At 33.9% G+C, this 24,908-nt stretch overlaps 1 protein-coding gene across 7 annotated transcripts in view; it reads left to right on the top strand.

The window, feature by feature from the left end:
• The window catches only part of DOCK4 (dedicator of cytokinesis 4), a 500,144-nt gene that overhangs the window by 461,567 nt on the left and 13,669 nt on the right, over positions 1–24,908 (top strand). For all 7 annotated transcript variants that reach the window (XM_031938825.1, XM_031938828.1, XM_031938827.1 and 4 more), the window contains 11 exons: positions 3,121–3,269; positions 5,970–6,056; positions 7,493–7,597; positions 10,572–10,713; positions 11,854–12,020; positions 16,236–16,322; positions 18,560–18,736; positions 19,914–19,997; positions 22,687–22,806; positions 23,191–23,312; positions 23,645–23,765. In XM_031938825.1, coding sequence (XP_031794685.1) covers positions 3,121–3,269; positions 5,970–6,056; positions 7,493–7,597; positions 10,572–10,713; positions 11,854–12,020; positions 16,236–16,322; positions 18,560–18,736; positions 19,914–19,997; positions 22,687–22,806; positions 23,191–23,312; positions 23,645–23,765 — 1,361 coding nt within the window. The remainder of the gene's footprint in view (positions 1–3,120; positions 3,270–5,969; positions 6,057–7,492; positions 7,598–10,571; positions 10,714–11,853; positions 12,021–16,235; positions 16,323–18,559; positions 18,737–19,913; positions 19,998–22,686; positions 22,807–23,190; positions 23,313–23,644; positions 23,766–24,908) is intronic.

The raw sequence follows: 24,908 nt of genomic DNA, 5'->3' as shown, positions 1-24,908 counted from the left end.
AGATGCATTTACATTCCCTTATTAGAATGGTTATGTTTTGAGAGAAGGAACTGCATTTTTCCTCCCCTTTTTGTGTCCTTGGCACATAACAAATTGTCTAGCATGTAGTAAATGCCCAATAGATGCTTAGCTAATGGACAAAAATCTATTTCTATTAATCCTCTTCTGTGCAGTCAAGCAGAGAAAAACCGAATCCCTCTTCTTTTTGTATGTGTGTGTGCGTGTTGAGACAATTGGGATTAAATGATTTACCCAGTCACACAGCTAAAAAGCATTACATATCTGAGGCTGCCTTTGAACTCAGGTCCTTCTAAATTCTGGGCTGATGCTCTATCCGCTGTGCCATCTAACTGCACCCCTCCTCTTCTTCTAGAAAGCCTTTAGATGCCTTAAAGATAGCTATCATGTCTCCTTCAGACCTCTCTTCTCCAGGCTAAGCATCCCCAGCTCTTTAAACCTACTACATACTTATGACAGGCTTCTTACCATTCTCTGTCAGTGTTCGCTCCTGAAATGTATTCCAAATTGAATGTTCTACTCTAGATACTGTGCTCACATCTTTGCTGGTCTAAGGCAGATCAGATCAGATTGTCCTGGGAGAGAATAGGAAACGTTGCCTCTTTTAATATAGCTTAACATTGCATCCACTTTCTCAGATATATGCTGTTGGCTCATATTAAAGTTCATTAAAACCTTACTTCAGTTTTGCATGAAACATTGTCTATTCCAATCTCTCTCATCCTATGCAATTAATTGCTTTAACCCAAGAGTTTTACTTTTATAGGCATACAGTTTTATCTCATTTAGACCTTTGATCTTACTTGTCATTTTTTAAATTTAGACTTTATCAGCAAAGATATGGTTCTAACTTGGTGTCATATATGTAATGGTGATAACCATGTCACTTTTGTCTTTACTGAGTAAATGGTAAAAAGGAGACTAGCACAAGGTGAACCACAGATCTCTAATGGGAGTCACTAGACACTTTCCAGCCAGTTGACTTCAGTCTATTGAATCACTACTTTTTGGCTCTAGTTATTATAACAGTTATGAATCTCCCCAAGTGTCCTGTCATCTAACCTATATCTTTCCATCTTCTCTGAAAAGATAATATGGAAGATTTTGTCAGATGTCTAGGTGAAGCCAGAAAAATTAGTTTCCTCTACATCCACATGAATCAATTTCCATTATCTCCCATTTTCTGCCTCAATATAATTTTGGGGGTTTATTCAACTAAAAGTTTGTTCTTGAGGACATTTGATCATTCTTAGGTAAAGAAATTAATTCTTCCTTATGAGTCAGCGTCAAAAGCTGAATTTCAGTTCACCCTGATCACTTCTACATTTCAAAGAATTAAATCACCACTAAGACTCTGTCTTATCCTCTGTTCTACCCTTAAATGTTCTAATAAAAAGTAGGATTATTTTTTGCCTCTTCAGGTTTTTGTTGGCTTTTTTCTCCCTTTTAAGTACTCCTGGCATACATTCAATTAGGTGAAGATAGATGGAAACTAAATTAGATAACCAGTTTTGTATATAATCCAGAAGATAGGGAAAAAACAATATGCTAGAAAGGCAGGATAGTATAGTAGAAATCAGGAGACACGGTTTCAGAAAATCTGGGTTGCCATCCAGATTCTGACCTTTACCAGCTGTGTGACCACAGGCAAGTCAAGCAGGAACAAGTATTTTTTTAATCCCTACTATGTGTCACACATTCTGCTAAGTACTTTACAAATATTATTTTATTGACACTCACAACAGTTCTGAGAATTAATTGCCTATCTCTCAAGATATTATAAGAAAAGTACTTTACATACCTCAAAACATCATAAAGCTATGAGTTACTGCTTTTTAAGAGAAAAGAAAATTGATATAGCTAAAAAGTTCTAAGACATGAGAATTATGTGAAGATACAAAGAATTGTAGTTTTACACACACACACACATACACACACGTGTATAGAAATCATTTCATGATAGAAGGTAGAATGGAATATTAAAAACAAACCAATATCATAAAGATAAGGATAATCTGAAAAAATATTAAATTTAGAATTACAGCATTTTTACAATGTTAGGGAGAGAAATATACCTTTATTGTTGTTTGTTTTTCAGATGAATCCATAGTTCTAGGACTGCATATAAATAACATATAACAATTTGAGTTTCATATAGATTCCTTAAAGAAAGCCAGTATTAAGAGAAAACACTATCCTTATAAGTTACTTTGGAGCAGCTGAGTGGCACAGCAGGTAGAAGCATCAACCTTGGAGTCAGGACTTGAGTTTAAATGTTGCCTCAGTTATTGATTAGCTATGTGACTCTGGGCAAGTCACTTAAACTTATTGGTCTCAATGTTCTCATCTGTAAAATGATCTGAAGAAGGAAATAGCAAAACGCTTCAATGTCTCTGCCCAAAAAATCTTCAAATAGGGTCTTAAAGAGTCAAACATGATTAACTAAAAAAAAACAAATGAGCTACATCAATACTGTATGCTATATAGCATATAGCATAGTAGATAGATTGATAGACTTGGGATAGAGATAGTCTAAATCTTTGAGTCTCATTTCAGAAACTATGACTTTGGGCAAATCACTTAACTTCTCTATAAGTTTTATCATTTGTAAAATGAAGATAATCATGACTTCACAGATTTGGGGGGATAGAAATGAGATAATACTCTGAAAATCTATTACTAGCATTATGGCATTATATGTAATATATAAGTCATTATGTTAATGCTAAATATTAATGTTATTTCTCTGCTTCAAAGGACTATTATTCTATCTAAAAGTTCTAAAATGGAAACAAATGAGTGAAATGATGATATAAAATTTTTTCAGTTCTATTGAATATAGAAAGTAAATTATTTTAAATTTTAAGGAGGAATTATTATAACCTTTTGATTACAGTTATGCATTTGTGGTCTCTACCTTTGTTCAGTTTGGGAACCTTTGGGGAAGCAGGAAAAGAATAAGGTACTAAAACCAGAGGATATATGTTACAAAAGGCAACATCATCATTTCCTCCAAGTTGGCTAGAAATTTCTCCATATAAAAAACAATCTTGTGGCTTTCAAGGTACAATTTTATTGAATGTGTTTTCCCTTCATTTTCAGAGGCTGCTTATACTCTCCTATTATATGATGAGTTACTGGAATGGTCTGATCGGCCCCTCAGGGAATTTTTAACCTACCCCATGCAAACAGAGTGGCAACGGAAAGAATATCTTCACCTTACTATTATTCAGAATTTTGACAGAGGCAAAGTAAGTAACAGTGACCAGTTGTGCATCTTTAAGTAGTAATTAGAAAATTAAAAAAGGAAAAAACAGTAACAGCATCTTAAGTTCATTTAGGAGATTTAGAAGACATTTTGATTTAGGAGAGAGCCAGCCTCGGGTCAAGAAGACCTGGCTTCAATGTAATCTTTAACAATTACAGATTGTATGATTCGGGCTCTTTCCTTTGGTGCCCCAGGTAATTCTATAAGGCAGTCAATTGTGGAATAGCCACTGATCTACTTTGGTAGAGGAATATGCTTAAGTGGAAGTTTCCTTTATGGAAATCACGTCAGATTTTTTTTTTTATTGCACTAGTCAATTTTCTTCTCCAAAATCCTCTTCGTCCTCATTATGCTGTCCCTCTGCCTTTGAGAATTTTGACAACCAATTCATTTCAGTTAGTTGTTTTTTTGTTTGTTTGTTTGTTTTTAATTTCTGACCCTATCCCAATAGTAATAATGAGGACAATGATGATTAAAAACAATAATAGCTAATTTATTTGTGTGTGTGTATGTGACTGGTTACTATGTTCCAGACACAGTGCAAAGAAAGCACTTTACTATTGTCTTAGTCAATATTCACAACAATCTTGGAAGGTAGGCCCTATTATTATCCTCATACTACAGATAAGGAAACTGAGTCAAACATAATTAAAGTGACTTGCCACCCTCCCTGCCCATTCAAATTTGAATTTACATCTTCCTAACTCAGGGTCCAATAGAGTATCTTTAAAATATTCTATAGTATTTGTCAATTTGTAACTAGAGTTAAATAAATTTAATTTATATTAGTAATTTTGCAACATTATAATGAGCAATAGAAAAAGCATTGAATTTGGAGCCAGAGGACATATGTCTGAATGTCAGCTCCTCTACTTTCTTAACCTTTGTAACTGGAAAAGTTAACTAATCCCAGTAGACCTCAGATATAATGAGGGAGTTGAATTATAGAATTTATAAAGTCCCTTCTAGCGCTTAATCTATCAGATTACAAAACTGATATGGAGAATCATTGATCAACTCATTTGTCTTAATATATTATTTCATGGTGTTTCTTTTCCTTTATTCAGTTCATATAGAATGAGTGGGATGGTATAAAGAGTTCAGGATTTCTTTGTCATAGGACCTGGATTTAAGACCTGGTTCCAGCCTTATTTATAACTTTAGGCAGCTCATTCAACCTCTCTCCTGATCTGCAAAATGAAGGAGTTGGCCTCCATGATCTCTAAGATCCCTAAATAGGTTATTCTGTGATCTCTAACCTGTCATTTATTCTGGGAGTTTTTATGTTTTAATTGAGCATTCAGATTTTTCAGTGATAGGTCCTTTATGTGTATTTAATTTGGGGCTGGGGGAAAAGAGAGACCTGCAATTTTCCATATATCATAATTCTGTCAAAAAGTATAATTTGACTCAAAATTTGAAGTAAGGAAAATGCTTTTTTTCCTATTCTGCCTTTTTTAAAACTTAGCCTTGATATCCAGCTATTTTAGCAGCAAAAGAAATCCCTCTGTGCCCTTACACAATCAAGTCTCTCACCTGTTGAGTTAATTGCTGGTCATAAATTCAGCTTTATCTCTGACTGTTTGTATTAAGCCATTCCCAGGAGTTTGTGTTACATCAAAGAATCTATGTAGTGCTGTGGCCAGCAAATAGGAAAAGTTGGCGGGTATTGTGTTAATGCCTCGGGATCTTGGCGTGCAATTTAGGTAATTGAGGAAGAAGGGGTAACCATGATGGCCCCATCAGGAGGGGGTAATTGCTCCTCAGTGGTCAGTGGTAATCACCCCATAGCAGCCAGGGCCTATTTCCTCTCCTCTCTCTAGCTGCTATTGCATTGAAATCCTAATCAAGAATACATGGTTATGCAATTGAAATGACAACTGAAAAAATTGTTTCTGCATTCAAAATTAGTAATGCTGCTGCTAAGACTTTAATCTGTTTTTTCTCCCTGGCCATGAATGTTTCTTAATACTTTGCAGACCTGGGATTTTTAAACTGCATATACACACACACATACAAAGACAAGAAAGGGTGGGAAAAGGTCAATATTTTAGGAATATGAATAAGATTAATAAAAAATATTTGGTTATGTGTGGAAGAAAGATAGTTAACCTATGATTTCATAGAAATTCCCTCCACTTTTGCAGATTGACAGTTCTTTTTTAACTATAGTCTTAAGTGCTTGGGGCATTAAGCCTGTGCCCAAGTAGTAAGTATATGGCATAGGAGGATTTGACCCCAGTCTTTCTAACTTCAAGACCACCCTTCCATGCCATTTTTCTTGATTCTCATAGAGGTAATATACTATTAAGTGTTTAACAACTTGCTCTCTGGAAAAAAAAAAAAGAGTACATATGACACATATGAGTTTAATTTCAATCATTCACATTTTCTCCATTATTTTCTTAAGTCTAGACTGTCAACAAAACTATGAAGCCCTGATTTGTACTCTTTTCCAATTTCTAAGGTGCAAATGCTCACATTGAAAATTTAACATATGGGTGCAGTTGGCTCAAGCATACCCCTTCAAGCATAATATACTCTAGTGATAAAAATTAATCTGTGATCTAGGCAATTTGGAATTTTCAAAGCAAAATGCTTAAAAGGACTATATCATAACTAAGGGGTACAAATTACATGGCATGATGACTGAATTGTTTCTATGTCATCTCTTTGTTCACAGTGTTGGGAGAATGGCATTATTCTTTGCCGGAAGATTGCAGAGCAGTATGAAAGCTATTATGACTACAGAAATCTGAGCAAGATGCGGGTAACACACTTGGTGGAATCTAATCAAGGGGTTAAGGGAGCAGCTTTTTCAATTAGTTTTCATTTGCAATAATGAAAATCTTGTTCAAAAAAAATTTTAGACTGTTTCCTGTGAAATGTGCACTGAAATTGGAAACAACAAATAGACCTTCAATTTGATTACTTGGATAGAGAAGGGGTTGGAGATCATTAGCACATGATCTATTCTTGTATGTTATATCTTCAACACCTAATCTACTCTCTGAGTGAGATTTTTGGCTTTTATAAAAAATGCTATTCAGACTCTCACAAGGCATTTCTACATTTCTCTCTGACATCACGTCTCAGAAAAATCTGCCAAGGAGAGCACTAAAAATCATTGAGTTAACCCAATCAACACTGGGTTATATTTTCCTTATAAAAAAGGAATAAACTTTTGTTAGTTTTATTATTGAGGTAGAATGGTGGTTCTTGACCACAGAAAATATGTTTTTAAATGTAGTCCATATTATGCTAGTTTTGATAGGTCTTGGAGTTTGAGATTCAGACTCGTGGTCTTGTCCCTGCAACTGAAGTGAGGGTTCCAGTATTGGGTCATAGTATATCTTGGGTGCTGTAGTTGCAAAGATTTTTATAAATCCAGAGCATGGAATGTCACTTTTGCTGCTCCATGAACTGTCATCCACAGAGAAAAAGCTCCCACATGCAATAATTGTACTATAAAAACTTTTGTGATGCTAAAACCATGAATGGGAAACTATATGCACTTTGTAATGCCTCATGATTTCAATAGTATTAAAGTTATATTTAAAGGCTTTCTGTACACAGAGGACTTAATATATCGGATTCATTTGTATAGGAATTGTTCCTACAAAAACTAGTTTCTAAGGAATGTTCCCATCCTCAGGAATGAAAAGTTAGCCATCTGTCAAACTGAAACCCACAGTTGTGTATATCAGACCATCAAAGTCTATATCACATACAAGTGTAATTTATTATTCATAGAAATCCCTGGATTCATTTTTGTTCTGAAAGAACCATTCCACTCCTCCTACTCTCCTCCCTCCAAAAAGAAAGAAAGAAAAAGAAAAACTACTCCCATTTTCTGTCATTTCCCTCACCAGTAATTTCCAGGATACTACTTGTGAAATTGGTCACTTGACCATTCTGAGTGAATAGGTATTGTTTGATTTAAAATGCAAAAGGTTTTCATTCTGACATCCCATATTAACTTATATTTCATTGTGAATAATGTATTGCATGATTGTATTGTGAATGAATAGAAATAATTCAGTGGAGCTTGGGGATACGTTTCACCCAAGGACACAAAAACGTACAAGAAAATCATCTTTTTGGAAATTAAACAAAGAAGTTCAGATGTTCAGGAAACAGTACTGTCTAATTACCAGTGTTAAAGACCAAGCAAAAGTGTTTAAAGGTTTTCTTGTATTTTCTTAGATGATGGAAGCTTCTTTATATGACAAGATCATGGACCAACAACGTCTTGAACCAGAGTTTTTTAGAGTTGGATTTTATGGGAAAAAATTTCCATTTTTCTTAAGAGTGAGTACATGAGAGTTTTAGCTTTCTTTCATACTTTTAATGCCAATTTCTCTAATTAGGAAGAATCTGGCGTGTTAGAACTGTTTCATCCTTTCTGCAAATGTTTTTTTTAAAAATCCTCCTATTATGTTTTTTTTTTTTTATCTTTTAAGCTTGTAATCCAATTGTAATCTGCAATAGTATCAGTTTAGAATTTAGAACAGTTACCTCTCCTGTCTTGATTTATTGCAAGCTATTGAATATATTTTTATAGTTATACTTGCTTCCTCTTTTTAGTCTTGTGCACCCATGTTTCTAGTTAACAAAGTAAATACTGCAATTTTTATAATTAATGGAAATATATCAAAAAGGTGTGATAATTCTACATCTTGGAATGTGAATATAGAAGAAAGGGGATTGTTTTATTAATTGAATTGTTTTGGGAAAGAAAAAGTCAACACTATACCAACAATGAAATTCTTAGTGGTTATTACTAATAACCATTTTGTACAAAATAAATTGTTCAAAAAGTTCATGTTCATAAAGAAAGTTCTAGTTATATAATGCCAAGGAATAAGAGCCATTGTGCTCCATTATCTGTATTTCTTATATTAATGCCAAGAAATGAATAAAAAATTGAAAGTAGGACTACTTCAAGGTACTAAATGAAATACATTTATTTTGTACCCAAAGTGAAGATTTTCAAGGAAAATAGAACCAAATACTTTTTTCCTTAAATCTTAATATTTAAAAATGTTGGTATAAATTGTGCCTCAAGTTTTCCTTTGTATTTGAACATATATTTGATGTATGAGGATGGGGGAGTATAAAAGGGAGGGATAGAAATATAATTAATGTATATTTTAAGTTTATCTTTAAGTTCAAATAATAGACCATCTCCTGAGTGTTTGAATTTATCTTAAAAGTTTCATGCTCCAAAACTCCAATCAGATCAAGAAAATATCAATTTGGTAACTCATTGAGCATCCATCCTAATAACTGATTAAATTTCTTTATTGAAATGCTTTGTATACTGAGATTCTTTGTCATCACTTAGTCTTTAATAACAGGACATCTATATATTTTGAGACATGGGTGAAATCTGAAGACCAGCAAGTGAGATTAGTCCAACTTTCAAAAACAATGAAGTTTCTTTCAAAAGAAACTACTTTTATTGAGTTTAAAAAAAAAAAAAAGTTAACATATCTGACTTTATTATTAGCAAATGTGCAGGACATGATCCCTATATACAAAAGTGTATATATACACTCACACATACATGTCTGACACATTGTACATGATGGTGCAAGACTTAATTGCCATGTAGAGAGACTTAATTTTCACGCAGACAGTCACAAAGGGTGGCTATTTTTGAAATGGGAAGTAGAAGAAAAGAAACTATTTGACCCTTCTCTCACCATTGGAATCTCTACCCAAGATATCCTAGTTCAATATCTATGAAGTATAATATGAACTCCTTGAAGTATCTAGTAAGCACAATTAATGTTAATTAAAGCTACAGTAAGAAAGATCTGTAAGAGGTAAGAGTCATTAATTTTTGAAGACAGTTTAGCAAATTAGAAAATGGCATCAATTAATAGAATAAATTTCATTAAATAAATCCCTTGAAAATGTTTTATCCAGGATATATATCAATTTCTAAGTCATTCTTTTTTAAAAAAAAAAATTTCTTGCATATTAATGTGATTTCTTCCTGAACAATAGGAAAGCATTACCCTCTGTTGGCAAAAAATGTGCTTTGCAGGACTATTTTTGAAAATTCCGTGCTTCAGCTGTTCTGTACATTCTTCTTCCAGGAGAAATTCTCTCTCTTTCCTGATAAGTCAAGACCATTTAAAACCATAAAATACATGAAATATCTATTATTTTCTCATAGAAAATAGCTTAACAAATATGACTGATCTAACAGAGCCTTTAATTTCTCTGAAATCATTGTGATATGAAATATCACACACATATAGTGAAATATAGGTGTTTATCTAGAGAGAGATATCTCTATCTTTATCTATACATAGTTATATACTGGTGGGAAGGTTCTGACATATGATTAGGGAAGAGAAATTCCAGTGTGGAACTTTTATCAATTAATTCAGGTCAGCAGCTTATCTATCTTACAGTGTTAAAGGCTGTAACTTCTATTTGGGCAATGAGAATTTATGTCTCATTGCCAATATATTGAGGCAGGATCTGAATGAAGGTTTTTCTTGACTCCAGATCCAGTTTTCCACTCTGCTACATAGTGATTCCATTATACACATTGCTTCTTTCTATACCAAATTGTAGTAGAGCAAGGTTCCCCTGCATTATCACACCAAATAGTAAAGTTCATTTCAGAATTATTTCCTTTTCCCATTATATCCTCATTGAGCTCATAAAGCTTTACTTATAACACTCCAAGATTTTACAAAACTGTCTTCATACACATAAGCTTTGCTTTAAAAAAAAATTCAGCCATTAAATGATGATTGATGTTTCATTTCATTCATCTATTTACACAGGAGCCATTAATTTGATATTCTTTGGTGGTAACAATTAAATATAAAGAAATATAATAGTTTTTAACCAAGCTGTAGAGTTATAAAACAAGATGGATTGGATCTTTGAAATTATCTAATCCAAGTCTCTCATTTTACTTATCCATGTTTGTGTTCAGACTGAATGGATTGACTTTGTTTTCAAAGTTTCATACTCTGAAGCAAATCCTGCACTCCCATAAAAAAATGTATATGTTAAAAGGTTGTTTCATAAGCTTTAAAACAAAGTATGTAGCCTTTAGTTTGTATAGTTTAAAAGTAGTCCAACTTCTCATTTTCAGACTAGTATTACTTCATGCAAACGGATGCTAAGATCTGTCATTGTTTATTTTAATATTGCTATCCTCTTCAATGTAATTTGCTTATTGTTTTACTTTTTATAGTTCAGACATCTCAATAATTTGCTTATTGTTTTACTTTTTTTGTTCTTCCCCCTTTAGAACAAAGAATTTGTTTGCCGAGGGCATGACTATGAAAGACTGGAAGCTTTCCAGCAACGGATGCTGAATGAGTTTCCACATGCCATTGCTATGCAACATGCCAATCAGCCTGATGAGACCATCTTTCAGGCAGAAGCACAGTGTATCCATACATGCAAGAGGGTGGTGGTCTTGTCAAATGGCACTGACCATTCACTGCCCAGTTTTGTTCCCAGGTTGTTGAGTTGTTACTCTGTTTTGTGGGGAAGAAAGGGTAATTCTAAATGTCTACATACTGGGTATTTCTGTCTCTTTCTGCTCATTTAATTTCACTGGGTTCCTGGCAAACAGTTTCCAGCTGCTCTGTTTTTAAAATGATGATTGGAGTTGAAAAGAAATCCTTTATATAGGAAAATCTCCTTTTAATTAAAATTATTCTCCAGCACAGCCATGTTTTTCAAAGCTATTTTAGCAGTTCCTCTTAATTTACTTCCATATTATGTAATAGTAACTAGCTCAATTCAGAGAAAGGATAGCACTGTTTATTTGCATAATTCACTATCCCCTTTTTCTTTGGTATTTTCATTCTGAAATGGAGAAATGAGGAAAGGCAGGACTGCTTTTATTAATTGCTCTTCAGAATCTTACTTGCCACTGTCTAAAGAACAGGAGATCAACCAGAACCTAGGAATTAGAAGCAAAGTTGATTAACCCTGGTACTCTTATCTGACTCAGTCTACAGCCATGAAACTTATTCTTTAAATCACTTGGAAGCTTTTTTCTGGACACCCATGATACCATTTTAAAGTAAAAACCAAAAAAAGAAGGAAAGGAAATTATTTAGGGATCGTACCTATTTTTTCCCTTATAATGACACAAAAGAGAATGCAAGATTTAGAATTATATTATAAATGATAAAAAATAACCCAGATCAGTAATAAGCAAAAATCAAATTACACATTAAAAAAAAATTCTTCAAAAGATATTATGCCTTGGAAACAGACACCAAATTTACCTACCTAAAACAATCAGTAGTTGGTTCATGGCCCACAGATTTTAGAAAAATTTTCTATTAATTGGGATCTCATTTATTTTTTGCTGAGTTAATAAAAGAGCAATAATAGGGTTGTCCCAGAATTGAATGGAGCCAGCAGCACTGTTCCTGTCTCATTCCCTCTATAGATCTTACCATAGAGAAACAATTAATGTTTATCTACAATTTGATTGTAAAAAACTTTAGATCCAGATAAACTTCCTTGGCTTTTGCAATTCCAGGTTTCTTTCCTTAATCATTTGAACACAGATCTGCAGATATATGCTGTGACTCCCATCCCAGAGAGCCAAGAAGTCCTGCAGAGAGAAGGCATCCCAGACAACATCAAAAGCTTTTATAAAGTGAATCATATATGGAGGTTTCGCTATGATAGGCCATTCCACAAAGGAACTAAAGATAAAGAGAATGAATTCAAGGTACCCTCAGCTTTTTTATGTCATATCTTCTCAACTATATTGTAAACTCTTTGAAGACAGGGAATGGATCTTTTCATTCTTTTGAACTTTCTAAAGCAGTTAACTTGGGAAATATAGCAGGACTATGTCAATAAATGCTTAATTTGATAATTTAATTGAGTTAAACTTTACTATGAGACTTGTGTAGCTAAAGGAGAAACAGACTAGAATTCCAGTCCCATCCCTGGGATAAATAACTACTCTCTAGACTTTAGTTTTCTTATCTGTAAAATAAGAGTCTTTACCTACAAAACTTTTAAGGTACTTTTTATTACTATCTGTGATGTTAACATGATTATATTATGGGAACTTCAAGAAATTTATTCCCAGATTTAATGTGATGAAGTTTAAATATGATGACTTTTAAGATGATGAATTTTAAATAGATTCTCTTACAGTAGAAAAAAATTTGTAGCCTTTGGAGAATCTTATTAGTTTGTTTTAATTGCCATTTTTATTAGAGAATGTATATGTGGGAACTTGTCATATGAAGCAGGGTGAACCCATCTTTTGTTTTTCTCTGCTAATCTAATCATTTGACTCTCCTTCCATACTCCAAGTCGTCCTAAATCTTGGAACTTTAATATTTCACGGTGAAATAGTGATGGGTAATGGGACTTGTAATCACACAATCTAGAGAGAAAGGCAAAATTCTTCAGCAATTAGAATATAATATGGCTTTCTGTCCTAAATATTGAGATATCTTGAAGATCAGATACATCACTCAGGAGAGAGAGTAGATTCTTCTGAAAGTCTAATCATGGAAAATACTTAGTTTGATGTTTAACTACCTCCATGATGACTGCTCTATAAAAAGACATAGAATTTTGGATTTGGAAGGGACTTACGAGATCAACCAGTAGAAAACATTCTGGTGTGGGTGTGGTCAGTACTCAAAAATAATTAAGTTCTTAGTAAATGTTTATTATATTCATTTTATTATCTAAGTACATAATTTATATCTAATTCTTGTTATAAAAAACTCTTGTTATATTGTTTCCTATTTAGCTATCCTATCTAAAGTAGATCTTTTTTGGGTAGGTATGGCAGGGAGAAATGTAGAAAACTTCCAGTATGGACACCCTTCCTCCATTGCTAACCAGCAAGTTGTCACTAAGTACCAAGGGCCCTGAAAGGCTAAATAATAAGTGCTTGTAATTAGTTTTGGGAGCAGTTCCAGTGGCTAGAGTGCCCAGTCTGAAGTCAGAGATACTCTTCTTGGTGAGTTCAAATTTGCCTTCAGATGTTATTAGCTGTGTGACTCTGGGCAAGTCACTTAACTTTGCATCATTTTTTCATCTATCAAATAAACTGGAGAAGGAAATGGGAAATCACTTCAGTATCTTTGCCAAGAATACTCCAGATGGGCTCATAAAGAGTTACATACAACTGAAAAATGTTTAAACAACAACAAATCATGTTTGTTAGAGGAGGGAATACATCTAGCACTTCCTAACTTCAAGAATGGACCATGATGAAATCACCATTTTGTTTTTCAAAATTTTTGTTATAACTACAGAATGTGAACATAGGGCCTTATCATCATTCCATCTTTTGAGCTATTAACCATACTAATATTTTTTCTAAAATAACAAATTCAATTACTTTGGAATTACTTAAGAATTTGGAGAGATTGTTGTTCAAAACTTTTCTGCATTTTCTGAGTTATATGTTGCTTTAAGGTTTGCAAAATGGTTTATATGTAGTATCTCATTTAATCCTCACTGTAACCCAGGGAGGTAGATGCTATCATCTGTATTTTATAGTTGGAAAAACTGAGAGTTAGAAAATCCAAATGACTTTTCCAGGGTCACATATGTAGTAAATGTCTAAGGCAAGATTTGAACCTCCTGGCTGTTTAAGTTATAACTGGAAAACAGATCTCTTGGTGGCCAACCTTTTGATGATGAGCTTCTTTATCATTAGGTATGGTTCATTCTCATATAATAGGCCCACAGGCTTTCTTTCTGGTCTGTATTTTGAACCTTTATAACTTGAAAAATGCTACCAGTAAAGCTGATATTCTGCTGACATAATTTGAGAGCCCCCAGTCATTACTATTTCACAGTGAAATATTAAAGTAAGCTGAAGAGTTCCACTAAAAATGACAAAATATAGAGTTTATGTTTCTTTGGAAATGAAATATGGTATAATAGTCAGCTTCAGAGCCAGAAACACCTGAGTTAAAGTTCTCCCTCTGAATTACTGTGTATGTGACCCTGGACAAATGACTTAAGCTTTCAATGCTCTGGGTAACCCTCCAGGACTAGACATTGCAGAAAATGTGCTGACCTGCATTGGTAAAGGAAATTTCTTTCATAATTCACAATATCTTTATGCCAATAGTAATAAATGTAATATCTCATCTTCTATCTTACTCCTTGGACATGTGTGTGTGTGTGTGTGTGTGTGTGTGAGAGAGAGAGAGAGAGAGAGAGAGAGACAAACAGACAGACAGACAAAGACAGAGACACTGACCTAAAATCAAAATATAAGTTAAAAGAAGCATTGCAAGTACTTTAAGGCTATTTATTTCCTATTTATCTATGCCTGAATAATTACAAACAACTAGTGCAGAAGGGATTATTGAACAAGGTCTTCTTTTAACCAACTCTGCCATGTAATACAGTCCCAACTTATTGTGATCAAACTGCTCAACTAGAAGCCTAGATCGCCCTTACAAATATTGGAGTAGGGAAGTGGGTCAATAAAGGGAAAGAAAGTACTTTATCTTGTTTTACAAGCAGCCCTACCTCTCAACTTAGAGGAACATTGCAAGTGGGAATTCTTATTGTACTGTAACTGGGCACTCAGCAAACTCCTCTTTTTCCTCCAAAGAAAGTAAATTAATCATAGAAAAAATAGTCAGAGGAGGGATAGAAATATATTACTTTGGTGGTCCTATTTTATAGAGCTCCTTTCTTTTTAACCATGCTTTTACATATGTAGAGCAGCTTCTTTTATAGAAAAATATTATTTACTCATGGTTAGATAAAATCCACTTTCTGTATGAGGAAATAGAGGTAGTATTAGGTTGAACCCATAAAGAAGACAAAGTTTGTCTGCTAGAGTCTTCATGTTCTTGTTGTCTTTCTTTCCCACCAAAACTTGTTCGTTCTGCATTAATGTACCTTCATCCCTTTCCCTCATGTAAGACAGTGGGTGGTAAGAAGAATCAGATAATGTGATGAAGCAGTATAAGATAGGAGGCAGAGCATAAGAACCATAGGGTTTTAAAACAGGCAGGGACCTTTGCGGGTATCTAATCCAACACCTTTACTTTACATTTGCTCAAAGACTACAAATAATAAATGGCAGAGGCAAGATTCAAGTCCAGACCTGGTGATTCCAAGATGAGCACTCTTTTTGCTTTTTAAGTATATAAATAGCTAAGATCAAGGATTGATTTTTTTCAGTATTTGGCTATGTGATATTGCCATTTAATTGGTTCAAAATATGTAATATGATTTGGACAAGATGGTCTTTAATGTCTGTTTCATCCTTATAATTCAATTATTTTGATACATTTACTAGTTTATCTTCCACATAAGTTATGCTTTTATTCATCACTATGACACAAACGTGACCCTAAGTTCCCAAAGATTTGGCATTTGGTTTTCAGTAGGGACTTAGTGGTAGACTATACTAGACTATCATACTAGTCTAGTTGTCTGTAGAAGCTCATCACCAGCAGTAGCAACTCTTAAGACAATAATCTTAGATACAGATAGGCATAGAGATAGAGGCTCAAGATTTATGTTGCTGAAGAAAATACCTCAAAGTCATGGATGAATGAAATATTGAAATATCAGTGTATATCTAAGCCTTAAGAAGTAATGACAATTTAAAATGGTTAATCCTGTATGAGATAAAACAAGGAAAATTATCTTTTCCCATTGTATTTGATCTGGGAGATTGGACACCCACAAAAGAAGGAAAAAAGTATTAGAAAGTCTATAAAAGAAAGATGAATATGAACATAAGTACAATGCCTTGAGCATTGTAGGTGCAGGAAAGATAATTTACCAAGATATCAACATGTTATAAAGGCATACCAGAGTAACTGGATGGACTAAAGCTGGCAAGAATAAACCAAGTTTGAGAAAACTGAAATGTAAATATTAATATTAGTTCAGTAGTTGCATTCATTTATATATTTATCTCTGTATTTTGTAGAGTCTCTGGGTGGAGAGAACTTCATTGATTTTGGTACAGAGTTTGCCTGGAATCTCCCGCTGGTTTGAGGTGGAAAAGCGTGAAGTGGTAAGGATCAACATTTACAGCCAAGTAGTTCATCTTCACAATTTTTCACTTGAAGCCATTCATTGTTGGAATACATTCACCTTCATGTGAATATTGCAATCATGAGTTAATGAATCTTTGTCATATCAAGCATCATTCCCAAATAGGTATAATGTTCAAAAATAGTATATTGTCCATTATATAGCCTTTTATATCCACTAAAAGCTTTGGGGCATATTTAATTCCTTAGATGTGCTAGTATATTAATGCCCTATGATCCGTCTTGCTGAATGCTTTGAAGCATTCCTATCATTCGTTTAGGCAGATCCAGGAACAGAAAGAAGGCCAAATGCAGATAGATGACAGTCATCTGGAAATCTTGGCTAAAGAAGCAAACACAACCCTAATCCCCTGCCAATTTTCAGATCCAAGAAATAGAGGTGGCAGCCTGAGCCAATCCAGATTTCCCACCGAGCCCGTTGGTTAGAGCTGCCCTGCCACCATTTACCAGTTTTAGTTTCTACTCACCCAGACCTTGCTGTAGCTCTGGGGTCTTTCAGCACCTGATCTCCCCACTTGATAAGTTTTGCTTCATCTTGTAAAAATGAAGCCAGCTCTCTCAATGATCCCCACCTGCTTCCATCCAGAATGAAATGTGCTAATAATGAAGTCATTCTCAGCTACTTTCTTGTAGCCTTTCCAAAGAATACTTATCTTGCCAACAAAGAAGCAGGTGCAGTTGATCTCCAAAATCAACTGCCAAGAATCCCTTGCCCTACCTGGAATATTCAGTGAACAGTGAAACCATCCATAACATGACATGTTCAGTTAAACTAATAATTGAATGACATCTTCATTTTTGCAGTGGTTTAAAAAAAAAATCCCAAGTAGATTCAACCCAAGAAGCAAATTCAATTCATATGGAAAATTAGAACAAAAAAAAAATCCATTTTTTGTGGCTTGAGTGGATGCTACTGAAATGCTATTTTTTCCCTTGGTATGATGGTAGGTGCATAGCATGGAAAGTCTTGTGCCATTTGCAAAGTTTAGAAATCCCTAGCAATAGCTTATCATATTATTTCTGTATTAGATCTACAACAAAAAGGGGGAAAAAAAACTAGTGAAAACTAATGTATACCTGAAGACAAAGAGACAATATGGAAAGTAACATTTGAGATGTCACTGCTATTTCTTTAAAAACTGATTCACATTTAGTCATCCAAGTTGTGATCTAAAACATGCCAACTTTAGACCATATGGGAAATCTTTTGTATGAGGAAACTCCATAATAACTGATTAAATTCTAAGTTACCATGGTTATAAATTATTTCTTTCTCCAGTGTTGGTCTTGGATGTTGTAAGAAATCTTTAACAATACCGATCTTACCTTCTTAACTGAAAGAAATTAAACCTGGCTGCCTTTTAATCTAATAATTTGGTAGCCTTTCTCTTCAAGAAGAATGCCTTTTGTTTTGTTCTCAATTAATTAAGCCAATAATTAGTGAAAGACAACAATAGTCATATATATATATATATACCAATATGTATTTTCCAAATCTTTTAAAAAAGTAATTAATCATTCCCACTCCATCCTTTACCAAATCATTAAAAACAAATCATTCCACACCATTGAGCATAAAAAAAGACTGCCCTTCCATGAGAAGACCTTGGCATTTAAGTCATTTTTCTTCCCCATAATTTTCATCTTTTCAATAATATGATAGCTTGTGGTCTCAGTTATAGTCTTACACAAATATCCTCTTTTTCTTACTTGACTATATTCCATGAAGTCAAAAATTATGCCTGATTCGTCATTTTACCATAATCTTTAGCACCATGATTTTGCATGTAGAAGGTGTGATAAATTTTTTTGGATAATCGTCAAAAAAATCAGATGTTTGGCATATTTCTCAAATAAGTTGTCATGTATTGAAGAAAATAAAAATAAGTTTTCAGAGACATTCAATCTTGTATAAAAAGTATAGGAATTTGCTTTGGAGAATTGATTATAGTCAATTCTTAATTACTCATTTCAGTGGATAATTTAAGAATTGCTGACAATCCCAACTTCAATTTGTTCAGTGAATGGGTTTAGCCCTACCTTCTGAAACCTTGCAGCTAGTTCAATTTTTCTACCTTCATCTATTCTTCTACTTGAGTATGATAAAAAAAAAAAAATCATGAAACCCAAAGAGTTAGAGGTAATCCAAACTGGATATTCAAGTTTTGGAATTATTTTGTGACTTATTGCTTCTTAGGTGGAAATGAGTCCTCTGGAAAATGCAATTGAAGTTTTGGAAAATAAGAACCAGCAGCTGAAGACGCTGATTAGCCAGTGTCAAACTCGGCAGATGCAAAATATTAACCCTCTCACAATGTGTCTGAATGGTGTCATAGATGCAGCAGTTAATGGTGGAGTTTCCAGGTACCAAGAGGTGAGAATTGTATATAATAGAAGCAACTGGCATTTATATGGTGCTTTAAGGTTCATAAAATGTTTTTCATGGTTTCTCCTTTGATCCTCACAACTCTGTGAAGCAGATGGTGTTATCATTCCTGTTTTATAGATGAAGAAATCAATACTTAAGTTGACATGATTGACCATAGTACAGAACTAGTGTCTGGGGCAGGATTTGAAAATTCAGATCTGATTTACCAGCCCACAAAAAATTGCTTAGCCAACCTGTGTACATACAAAAATGAATAAAGATGAATAAATGAAGTTTGGATGGTTCACAGTGTGTGTAAGCACAGTGGGTGGCTACTTGCAGGATGGAATTTTTTATTCCAGAAACCACCACCGGTTGTCATCTTGACATTCTTCTAAACCAAAACAGAATGCTATCACTGTTAGTAGAAAGATAATTCCATACCACCAGTCACCACTGATGTAAAGAAAGTTTGTTCGTGGACATAATGCCTCAAATAATTTTTTAAAACACCTTCATTAAAGAACCCCTGACCTCCTCTTAAGATTCTTCTTTTTCATGATTATTGACTTGTAGTTTCCATGGAAACACTTTTATGACGGATCTTGGTCTCTAGGAATGAGTCCAACTATCTCCTCAGTTATAATTGATTTGATATTTTTATGGATTTTATATTATCCACTGATTTCTTACTTTGACACCCCAGTGGGATACAGAGATGATTCTGGTTTCTCAAAGACTTTATATGGTAACAGCAAGCAAGCTGTGGCAGGCTCTATTAAGCTAACAATTCTAGCAGATTAAACTGTTAGCCACTAACCAGGCTAATTAGCTATGTTCAAATAGGCTCATCATAAGGTTACCTATTATCATAGGATAAGAGCTGGTCTTAGAGTCAAGTAAGTCTAAAATCCCCTCATTTTACAACTAGGGAAACTGAGGCACAGTTTCTGAGTAGTTAACTGAGCTGTCCAAAGTCTACATAAAAGTATAATTTGAATCCAGGTTCTCTGACTCCATATTTATTGATCTTTATATTGAGCATGTATATGTGGCTCATCTTTACCCCCTAATTAGCTTGTAGGTTCCTTAGAGGCAAAGACTGCAATTTTGCAAAAATTGCATTTGTAAGTCTCCCACTGGTTACACAATGGATGTGACTGACACTATTTGTTTCTGGCAGGCATTCTTTGTAAAAGAATACATTTTAAACCATCCAGAAGATGGAGAGAAAATCACACGCTTGAGAGAACTGATGCTTGAGCAGGTAAGAAAATGGATACAACTACTTATTCATTTTGCCTACTATTGGCAACTAACATGACTTTTAAAAAATATTCCAGGATCTCTCTGGTTGCCTAGATACGTATCAGAGACAATCTCCATGAAAGTTCTAACCAAGTCTTTCATCATGGCTTGATGTATAGCTCAAAGGCTATAATCACAAAATAAAAGCTTTGGATAAGCTGGGTAAGGCTTGGGTATAGGCTGGTGAGCCACGTTTCCCATTGCAGGACAAGTTTAACCCAATTCAGAAAGATCTGTCACCAGAATTTTTGATATGAAGAGATGGGATTTTTCTAGATATGAGTAACTCATGAAATAATCTACTAAAACACAGAAAGGTTGCCATTTGCCTCAGGAAAGAGTTTAACCACAGTGGGGTTCATGGATCTAGAAGTAGTAAAGCACATTGTTGTTTTTGCATCTTCTTAGTCACATCTGATTATTTGAGATCAATTGGGGTTTTCTTTGTAAAGATACTGGAGTGCTTTGCCATTTCCTCCTCCAGCTCATTTTACAGATACAGACCTGAGTCCAACAGGATTAAGTGACTTGCCTAAACTCACACAGTTAATAAGTGTCAGAAACCAGATTTAAACTCATCAAGAGGAGTCTTCCTAGGTCCAGTGGTCTCTCTATTGCACTACCTTGTTGTATATTTGGGTTGCCATTTCTTACCTGTTATTGCGTATCACTCTGTCTCCACTTCCTCTGCCCTCTTCAAAATAAAAGTAAATTGAATAGTGACTAGGCTGAATAATCTTAATGGCCACATCTAGGGAAGGAAAAGGTTAAACCACAATGCCTTCTGAGACCCCTTCCTGATCTTACAGCTATGATCCCAATGTTGACAGATTTTTCAGGCACTTGAGCCTTTTGAATGCTTTGCTATAGAAATACATCAACCTTCCACCAGTTTTTTGTAGAGGTTTTTAACTAGCAATCCATGAATTTATTCTTAAACAATATTTTGATTTCCTTTACAATCCTTTATGTTTTGTTTTATATATTTTAAAGTTGATTCTGAGAAAGGATAGAGAGGTTTCATCAAACTACCCAAGGGGTGCATGACACAAAAAGATTAAGAAACTAAAGTATTTATCGATGTTTTTTCAAATAGTCCCCCAAATATGAATTTTCAAAATTGTTTAATTTTTTTTAACAAAAGAACGGATTAACCCAATTGATTTTTCTTTAAAATATTGTCTTTTGAGGAATGAGACAGCAGTAAATGACATGTTTTCAATCCAGATATTATAACATTGAATTCTCATCAAAAGGAGTACTATTCTTTCTTTTTATCTGATGAGGATTTATTTTTTTTTTTTTTTTGGGCAAGAGAAAGTAGTTGAGCACATTTGAGACATTTGTGGATTGGAAAATGCTTGGAAAACCGTAACCCTAATTCACTTGAGATTCTCTTAAGCTTTGTATACTACTAGAGTTCATACTGTTAATGATGAATTATATCTTCCAGGCGTCCATGTAGCAAAGCTTTAAAAATAAAATACTAAAAGTGAAGGAGATAATTGATTTTAAATCCTACTTCAAAAAATTTTTCATTTGATCAGTTGAGCATATTTGAAAAATAATGATGGAATATCCTATCAATATCAAGCCAATTCAGTACTATCCATAACTGAACAAAAGACATTATAATTACGTGTTTTCATCTGCCTATTGATAGGCCTTTTTTGTATTTTTTTTAAAAGGTAGTAGAGTTGATCTCTTTTTAAAGTAGAAAATAAGTATATATATATATATATATATATATATATATGTATATATATATAAAAGTAAATATATATAAATACAAGCATATGAAACTGTAACATGGTAGGTAAAGAGAGCCTTCTTTGGAGTAAAAAATAGCTAGGTTCAAGACTACATCTGACATATTTTGGTCATGTGTTCTGGGCAGTTCTTCTAATTTAAATATCTCCAACAGCTCTTTAAAGTTACAAACTTTGGAGAAGGTAGAGGTTTGCTTTGGTAGAGGGACCTTCCTTATCAGAAATTTATTATCCTAGAAATTCTTAAAGTGTTCTGGAGATCTCTGTGTTCCAAAAACTCTTTCAGGAGTATGAAAGGTCAAAGATGCTAGCATAATAATAATAATACCAAGATGTTTTAATTTCTAATATGGTAAATAGCAGCATACATAACCCACATAAACAAAAAATCTTTGGAGGGTCCTCAGTAGTTTTTAAGAGTGTAATAAAGGGATTCCAAAAATAAAAAGTTTGAGACTGTTGTCCCATACCAATAAAATAACAGATAAAATCTCAATCCTATCTAGACTAATATATGGATTTTTAAACCAAGAGAGAAAATTAGTTACTGTTACATATTTTTTCATTTTTCTCCTTTTTAACAATTCTGAGATGAAAAGAAACTAAAAAAAATTAAGAATCTGATGGTTACAGAGAGTGAAACGTTGAGAGCAGTCTCATCTTTCCTATGGTAAGGAATGCCCAATGCCTCCCAGGAGCTATTCCTGCCCAACTCTTCCTGCACTCACCAAAAAATAAATATCCTTTCCTTGTTGACAGTGATATGGGCTTATGTTGATTAATTAATTAATGGGCCACGTTGATTAATATGGGTTGAGGTAATAACTTAGAACTGTGTTTCATTGATGAATGTTTTCTTTTTATGTTATTATTATAAAGGCACAGATTCTAGAATTTGGTTTAGCAGTACATGAGAAGTTTGTACCTCAAGATATGAGGCCTTTGCATAAAAAGCTGGTTGATCAATTCTTCGTGATGAAGTCAAGCTTAGGTATACAGGTATGTACACAGAAGGTCTCACACAATTTGGCCGTGGAAGGACAATCAGTCTGATTAATGTGATTTGCTTTTTAGTAGAAGGGAGGATTAAACGACCAATAGTGACATCTTTTGGTCATTCTGTTATACTACACTCTTGTACAGAGAAAATCTCAACTGTTAAGTCTTCTCACTATGTTCACATTTTTACCAAAATAAGGTTGGGGTAGAGGGTGCTCTTAATCATAATGATGTAAACTTATCTTAATATCACCTAAATATTATGATGAATTTTTACTTAAATTGGAATTCGTAGGTAATTGATTGAAATGCTTTCTTACAAATTACTTTGCTCATTTGATTACAGTTCTAAAATAGCATTTCTTTTTCCTAACCTATCCTTAGGAGTTCTCTGCATGTATTCAAGCCAGTCCTGTCCATTTCCCTAATGGAAGTCCTCGAGTCTGTAGAAACTCAGCACCTGCTTCTATGAGTCCAGATGGTGCAAGAGTAATTCCTAGACGTAGGTAAGTTGGAGACTGAATTATTTTATATTTCAAGTCATTGGCATTTTCACAAGATGTTCTGGAACAATTTTCTCATTCTTTATGGCATAATTTATCAAATACACTCTTTCTTAATGAAATAATTAACCTACAAGACAACTGCAAACATCTGTCAGAGGTAAAATAGCAACAGCATGAGAAATAAATAAATTCAAACGTTTGACTCTGTTTGGATAAATGTGAGATGACAAAATGTGATGTATACTTTTTTCTTTCAGTTTTATGCCATACCAGCATATGATAAAGTACAATTCCAAGACTGAGTTAACAACCATTTTTCCCCCCTGTAACAGCCCATTAAGTTACCCAGCTGTCAACCGATATTCTTCCTCTTCATTGTCTTCACAAGCCTCTGCCGAAGTAAGCAATATCACAGGGCAATCAGAAAGCTCTGATGAAGTCTTTAACATGCAGGTAATATCAGTTATTTCTTTGGTCATAACTATATATTCATTGCTCCCCTTCACCTCTCTCCCCCAAACCCCAATCACAGAATTTCCTAATCATTTTGTTATATCAGAAGTGTGAACATGAGAGCAATTAGTTATCTTAGTGCAAGAATTACTAATAATGATGATGATAATTATAAGAACAATTGGTGACTCTACAACATTTTAGAGTTTGCAGAAGACTTTACTTATATTTTAAGGCCTTCTAACAGTATCATTCTCTTTGGGATAATGGAAAGTATTTCTTCCAAAATTGCCCCCGTCTGCTGTGAGAAAGCATGTCCCTACATTAAGGAAAACCTAATAAAGCTATGTCTTGGTAAGCTTGGATACCTCTTTATCATTTTGTTCCTTGGATATCCATACTAGATACCTCAGAATAAACTGGAAAGATGGATATTCTTAATATTTTAAGTGGTCTTTTTTCACATGATAAAATTGGGAGTTTGGGGGGGAGGAGGTTTTTGTATGAAAAAACATTACAACCTAGTTTAGCCTTGTCAATTATTTATGTAGTCAAAGTTCATCAATGTTGACTGTTAGCCTCTTATATATATACATATATATATTTATATATATATGTGAATGTGGGGAGCGATGAAAAGATGTATGTACTGCAAAATCAGCTGCGTGAAGCATGACATCTGTCCCTTTTGATTACTTTACCATCTGACCATGTGGTATAGTGGGAAACCCAATGGAATCAAAGGTTCTGGGTTCAAATCCTGGTTTTGCCATGTACTACCTATGTGACCAAGTTAATTAGCCTCTCTAAACCTCAGTTTCCTCTATAAGATTAGAAGGTTGCTTCGGACTAATGAAAAATTCTAAACTAATGAATAATCTTAAGAAATCCACCAAAATTCAGTTTGTTGTAGTTCCAAAAGAGCCTGGTCTAAAGTTGAACTTTTTACAATTTATGGGGGGAAAACTTTATCAATCAAATTAACATCAGTAAAATTACCAAGAGAATAAAACAATTTTGTTCTCTTAAGCAGTTGAAACAAGCCAGCAGCACTCATGTACAAGCCCCAAAATCAATTCAGTCCAAAAACCACATAAGTATCTGCTATGTGCAGAGCACTGTTCTAGGAGACAAACAAAGTTT

The sequence above is a fragment of the Sarcophilus harrisii genome, chromosome 5 (assembly GCF_902635505.1).
Source record: "Sarcophilus harrisii chromosome 5, mSarHar1.11, whole genome shotgun sequence".
In the NCBI taxonomy this organism is placed as follows: Eukaryota; Metazoa; Chordata; class Mammalia; order Dasyuromorphia; family Dasyuridae; genus Sarcophilus; species Sarcophilus harrisii.
The sequence above is the reverse complement of the archived record's forward strand: the minus strand, read 5'-3'. Positions and strand labels throughout refer to the sequence as shown.